At 63.6% G+C, this 6,425-nt stretch overlaps 1 protein-coding gene across 4 annotated transcripts; it reads right to left on the bottom strand.

Annotated features, from left to right (window-relative positions):
- Window positions 1–266: 266 nt before the first annotated feature.
- Window positions 267–6,329, bottom strand: LOC135575376 (uncharacterized). Of its 4 annotated transcripts, none has more exons than XM_065029303.1 (5): window positions 5,561–6,329; window positions 3,470–3,598; window positions 2,321–2,495; window positions 1,539–1,716; window positions 267–1,232 (listed from the first exon to the last, which is right to left on the bottom strand). In XM_065029303.1, exons 1-5 carry the CDS (start codon window positions 5,562–5,564, stop codon window positions 1,212–1,214), a joined length of 507 nt encoding a protein of 168 aa, XP_064885375.1. In that variant the 5' UTR covers window positions 5,565–6,329; the 3' UTR covers window positions 267–1,211. The 4 variants fall into 4 exon arrangements, 2 of the variants coding, with proteins under 2 accessions (XP_064885375.1, XP_064885374.1); XM_065029302.1 differs by having other exon boundaries at window positions 2,311–2,495; window positions 5,561–6,317; XR_010465999.1 differs by lacking the exon at window positions 5,561–6,329 and having other exon boundaries at window positions 267–1,716; window positions 2,311–2,495; window positions 3,431–3,616.
- Between the last annotated feature and the right edge of the window lie 96 nt (window positions 6,330–6,425).

The following is a 6,425-nucleotide window of genomic DNA, read 5'->3' as shown; positions in this document are numbered from 1 at the left end:
ACCCGCCCCTTGCTGCATCCCGGTTCGCTCCCCGGGACACGTCAATCATCTCCCTCTCCGCCTATCAGCGCTCGCGACTGGGGCATGCGCAGTAGGGACACCGCAACGCCCGCCTCTTCCGCACCATCATTGGCTGCGGGCGGCACGCAGTACCCAGCCCTCGACGCCCGCCCCTCCGGCAATCTGATAGGCAGACAGCATGAATTTGCCTGTCAGCTAAAGCTTCATATTAGCTGCCTTTTCCTGGAGAACCAGACACATACATGTTTTGATAAACATTGCAATGGAATGCTTACTTGTTGATAAGGACAGATTCACATCTTGCAAGAGGAGCAACAAGAAACAGGTGACCAACAAACTGACCAACCGTGTATAACATCCCCTTCACATGAATACTTCATATAGAAGTGGCAGATCATGAGGATCTTGTCCTCTTTGCCCCTTTTCGTCCCTTCTGCTTATGGTGACATTAGGAGAGGACCTTGCTAGTCGTCCCTGCAAACTGAGGCCTGCTGAGAGACTGAATCCAGCTCCGGTTGGCTGCAGAGTCCAGTCCAGGACTTCAGGTGCCGGCTCTGCAGTTGCTGAGACTTTCAGGATTGGTTTTGTATTATTTTCTCTACTCTTAATATAGCATTAGTAAAACATTGCCAGTTTTTCCAACTCTCTTCTCTCTGTCCTTCTTTCCCTCCGGATCGCCTGTCCTGAGTGGGAAGGGGGGAGAGGGAGGGGCAAAAGGGGGAAGTGGGGGGGAGACGGGGTTAACAATACATCTGCCAGGGTTTTACTGTCACCCCGCAATCTAAACCCTCGACAGGGGCCAACAGATGGGGGGTCCTGAGAGGAGACAAGAGGGGAAAATGAGGCCTCTGGGATGTGACAAGAGCAACCGGGGAAGTTTTGAGGGGAAGAGAGAAAAGAGTGGAATTTAACGGGGCAAAAGGTCAAACAGGCACCGTGATGCCACCAACGAGCCTGCAGGGACCCAAAGGCAGGCAGGGTAATCGCAGAGGAACTGGGAGGAAACGGGTTTCTGAGGGAACAAGGTGGCGAGTGAGCTTGTGAGGGGTCCAGAGGCAAAGGGATGTGTCCCGAGGAGAACAAATAGAGAGGTTCTTACTCTGAGAAGCTGTCCTTGACTTTGTTCCACCAGCAGCCGTCCTGCGGTCTCGGCACAGCCTGGGGATCCCTGACCCGCACCACCACAACCTTTAACAGCACATCGGGCTGCTCTAGAACCGCAATGACAAACAGCAAGTACTTCTCTAGGACAGCTTTGATGTGGGATTGTTCTGTTTTCTCTGCAACGGACAGGGAGAAATTTCTCCTCCCCACAGTACCACTAAACACCCCACCCATGACTGTTCAGGCGTTTTGGGGCTGAATGCCCCCATCTCTCACTGGCCTGCTCCTCCAGTAACGTCATCGTCACCCCCCGAGTCCCCCCATTTATTCACTCAAAAAAAAAAAGGTAGAAAAGGAAAACAGCCCCAGCGGGCAGCACGTTACTTTAAAACGCCATTTACCTATGTACATACCAGAGCGCCCAAACATGGGGGGGCAGCGCCCCGAACAGCCGCAGCCACGTCCCACAGGCCGGCAGCCGCCCCCCGGCACGCTGGGGACGGAGGACGGAGCCGCGTCTCCCGCTCCGGCGCTGCTCCCCCCACCCGGGCTGGGGGGTCTGCTGAGCACGGGGCGGTCACAGCTCCCCCTCTGAAACACAGGAATTCCACATTAGAGTTCCGCGTTGGGGCGGCCGGGTGCAGCACCACGCTGTGCCCGCAGCCTTTCCTTCCTTGTCCAATTTATACAACGGCCTCGGCTCCTCAGATTCCGCCAGGGCTGCTCTCCTCGCATTCCCACCAGGTGGTTCCCCAATCCCTTTCCCGCCAGCTAAAATACCCCCCAACGGGCTCTTGTGCAGAGCACCGCTACCGCGCCGTCCTCCCGTTACGCGTCACGCAGGACGACACGGCTCATCTTGTAACAGAGACAAGCAAGAACTACGAACGCTTCTAGCGGCACTCCACAGGCAATACTAAAACCTGCCCACGACGTACCGCCCTCACAAGTTGTGCTCCAGGTTTATCCCGCCCTCTCCAAAACAAAACAATTCCGGCACGCGGCTCAAGTCCGCCTAACGCTCAGCGCCGCGATCGGGACGCTCGGCCACACGGGCGGCTTCACGGCGCTCGCGCCCCTTGCACGCTAAAGCCACCGCAGCTTCCGCTGTAGGTTTTGGCGTTCGAGTGCACAGTCAGAGCCGAGGCCTATCCGAGAATCAAACCGAACTGCGGTACGCCTCACCGCTACGTACGGGGCCGGCTCTACACCGCGACGGAGCGCCGGAACAACCGACACCAAAAGCTGGCCGCACGAGCAACCCCACAGCAACCGGTTCCTGAGGGCTGCATCTTGTAGAACTTCACCGCAGCGTACGCTAACTCGGCAGCTTCGCTTCAAAAGCGGGAAGAGAAAACAGGGACAGGCACCTGAAAAAACAAGGCAGAGAACAGAGCAGCTGGGAACACCGTGTCATTCGCACGTGCACGTCCCACAAGCCCCCGAACGTGGGGGGGCTCCCCGAGGAAAACAAAGCGGGGGCAGCGCCCCAAACAGCCGCAGCCCCGGCCCGCAGGCCGGCAGCCGCCCCCCGGCACGGCAACGCTTCCGGCCGACCCGAGAAGGGAGCCGTTCGTGCCGGCCGGTATTGACACCCCCCTTTTCCAGGCAGCTCGGAGAACTCCCTTTGCCAGCGTCGTCCTGGTACGTTTCCCTCGTCCGGCTGCTCTTGTCTGTACCCCGTGTGCACTATCAAGACGGTTTTCTAGGCACGTTTCCCATTGCCTCGCTCGCACAGGGCTTCTAAATTCGCTCTTACCTGTTCGTCCGATCTCGACAGAGCGCGTCAGCTCCTCGCGCCGCGAGGCGCCGCTGCTCTCCCGTCGCCGGTGACGGCTCCTTTGGACCCTAATTCTGATCGGGCTATTAATCTCCTATTAATTGCTTATCCTCTTTGTTACAGTTCCCTGACGTTGGCTGGAGGACACGGCCACCTGGGCTCAGAGACGCGGCTTCCGTACCGGTCTCGGTCCTCTCGGTGGCTGGTTTTACAGCGGCGCCTGCCAATTTATGGCCAGTTTCCTGAGCAGCGTTTCCCTTCTGAGGCCCGTTGCAACGCGTGACGGCAACTCTCCTAGCAACAGCACAGCTTCCAGCAACCGGAGCATCACGTTTAATCTGCCTCCCTTGTGCCGTTAATACACTTTATTCTTTTCAAACGGCTTCAAGGGCCCGCACCCTTCAAGAAACCTGCAGTGCAGCTACTAATCTTCTTCTCTTTGCGTAACTCTACAGCTCACGCGAGAGCAATTGCTTCAGCTTTCTGGGCAGAAGTCCCTGGAGGTAAAGCTTTAGCTTCCCTTACCTGCTGGGCGGTCGGCACCGCACGCCCGGCTTCACGTACCCCTCGCTTCACGCAAAGCTGCTCCCACCGCTGACCCGGGAGGCTTCGGCATCCTCCAGCGGCCGGTCCCTTCAATCCGCTTCTGCTGTTGCCGAGCAACCGCGGGCCACCGACTGCCGGACGGATCCCCTGAGGAAAGAAGCCGCGCCGACAACGTTAGCAGGAGCAATATTTACGTCATTAAACGTTTAAGGAGGCCCCGAGGGAGGGATGTCGTTTGCACACCAATGGGGACCTGACCCCCGTCGGGGGGGACGGACACCGGCACGCACAGACCCGACCGCGAACCCCCGCGGCTCGATCGGCGTCTCTGCCCCCCCCCCTTGCCGTGCGCTGCAGTACCCGAGTTTCGCCACAGGGCGGCAGCACCGAGGCGCGCCGCGGCACCGCGTTGGGGCGGCCGGGTGCAGTACCGCGCTTTGCCCACAGGACGGCGCCACTGAGACCCGCCGCGGCAGCCCCGGGCGAGCGCTCGTGCCGCGTTTCGCGGGAATCCCGCCAAAAAAAACCCAAAAAACAAACGCGACCAAACAAAAAAGCGCACAGAGAGAGCCGCGGCGCGAAAGCCGCGCCCGCAGGACACGGAACCCGCCGGGGCTCGCCCCGAGCTCCCGCCGAAGCGGCGCCCCGCTCGCCACGCCACCCAGCCCGCCCGCAACCGCGCCTTAGCTCTGCTTGTAACCGTCCCCGCGACCGACGGGGGCTGCGCCGCTCCCGGAGGGGCTGCCGCACCGGGCACGGGCGCTGCGCCGGAGGGAGACGCGGCTCCGGACCGCACGCCTCCCAGCAGCTTCGCCAGCGCGGCCGTAAGGGCGGGGGGGGGGCGGGGGGGGGGGGGGGAAACCGGAACCGAACGCCTCCGCGCCGCGTCGCGCCGGCCCCTCCCGCTCCCCCCGTTCCAACGGCACGGTCACCCTCGCCGCTGCCGCACTCACCTGCCGCCTCTTTCGCCGCTCCGTTCCCCTCGCGCTCCCCCGCCGTCCCGCCGGGCTCCGCGGGCACCGACAGCCGCCGCGCCCCGGACACGCGCGCGGCGGGAGGTCCCCGGCTGTCCCCTCCTTCCCCTCCGCCCTTCTGCCGCCTCCGGGAAACCTCACGAAGGGCGGCCCTGAGCCGCCCGCCTCCCGATGCCCGGGCGCCGGCCGCAGCGAGCGCTCCGCAGCCGCCCCGACCCCCGTTCCCGTTCGCTCCCGGTCTCCCCCCACGGTGCGGCACCGAGACACCGCGGACCTATCAGCGCTAGCGGTTTGGGCATGCGCAGTAGGGAGACCGCAGCACCCGCCCCTTGCCGCATCCCGGTTGGCTCCCCGGGACACGTCAATCAGCCCTCTCGCCGCCTATCAGCGATCGCGGCTGGGGCATGCGCAGTAGGGAGACCGCAGCTCCCGCCCCTTGCCGCATCCCGGTTGGCTCCCCGGGACACGTCAATCAGCCCTCTCGCCGCCTATCAGCGATCGCGGCTGGGGCATGCGCAGTAGGGAGACCGCAGCTCCCGCCCCTTGCCGCATCCCGGTTGGCTCCCCGGGACACGTCAATCACCTCTCTCGCCGCCTATCAGAGCTCGCGATTGGGGCATGCGCAGTAGGGAGACCACAGCTCCCGCCCCTTGCCGCATCCCGGTTGGCTCCCCGGGACACGTCAATCACCTCTCTCGCCGCCTATCAGCGATCGCGGCTGGGGCATGTGCAGTAGGGACGCCGCAACGCCCGCCCCTTCAGCAACATCATTGGCTGCTGTCGGCACGCCAATCAGCATCTCTCCGCCTATCAGCGCTCGCTCTTTGGGGCATGCGCAGTACCCAGCCCTCGACGCCCGCCCCCCCGGCAATCTGATTGGCAGACAGAAAGGCAACTGACGTGCCTATGCAGCCAACCAGCGCTCCGCTCCTCCAGCCCTCCAGCCCTCCCGCGCCATCTGATTGGCCCGCTCTGCATCCTCACCCGCCGGCTCGCCGCCCTGCCGGGACCCCCCCCCGCACCCCGCGCCCTCCGGCCGCTCGGCTTGCCGCCGCCGCCGCCGCCGCGTTTAAAAGGCGACAACGAACCGCGCTCCTCTGCTTCACGCGGAAAAGGGGGGCGGCTGGTCACCTACCCATAAATTCATTGTGAACAGACAGAGCCCGAAGGAGCTCCGTCCGGCAGGTTTCTCTCCCTTGTGCTCGGGGCCGAGGAGACGCCGCCGCCTCCTGTTGCCGCCTCGCCCGTTCTTTTCGCAGCGGGGCTGCCCCGGGAGAGCCGGGGCCTCTTTGTCTCGCGGCGGTTCGTCCGTCCGCCTCCGCCCCTTTCTGACCGGCACGACCCCGCCCGCAGCGGCAGCGCCCCCTCGTCCCCCGGCACGGGCACAGCGCGCCGCTCCCCAGCTGCAGTACCGGGCTGTGGCCACCAGGCGGCAGCACCGGGCGCGGTCACGCAGCGCCCCCCGGGCCCCGCAGCGCGGGCCTTTTCTTGGCCCGGGGGCAGCCGGAGCTCCCTGAACGCGCTTTCCCGGAGCCGCGCACACGGCAGACACACTGATAACAGATAAAACCCCGACATTTATAAAGTTTTGTTTTTCCTCAAGATGTCTTCTGGTCTAGTAAAATATATTGCCTGTGCCTGTGCCCGTGTCTTGTCTGCAGCAACAACTCGGCTCTGGGCAGTGACAGGGGCAGTCCCAGCCCTCACCCACGGTCAGGAACGGTTCTCAAACGATCCTGCGCCACGATGCCCAGAGCCAGGACACCCGCGCGGTGGGGCGGGAGCACACGGCCGGGGGCACGTCCCGGCTCGGGGCTGTTTCCGCAGCCGCTGCGAGCTGCTCCGTGAGCTGGAACCAACCTCCCGCTGCCCCGGCCCGGCCCTTTGTCCCCGGCTTTCCCAGGCAGCCCAGCGGGTCGGGTCACACAAACTGTGCTCTGCGGGCACCACCCAGCCGGGTCACCTGTGTCTGCGGCTGTGGGGACACCCCGCGGGCTCCC

Source organism: Columba livia, chromosome 13, assembly GCF_036013475.1.
Source record: "Columba livia isolate bColLiv1 breed racing homer chromosome 13, bColLiv1.pat.W.v2, whole genome shotgun sequence".
NCBI lineage: Eukaryota > Metazoa > Chordata > Aves > Columbiformes > Columbidae > Columba > Columba livia.
The sequence above is the reverse complement of the archived record's forward strand: the minus strand, read 5'-3'. Positions and strand labels throughout refer to the sequence as shown.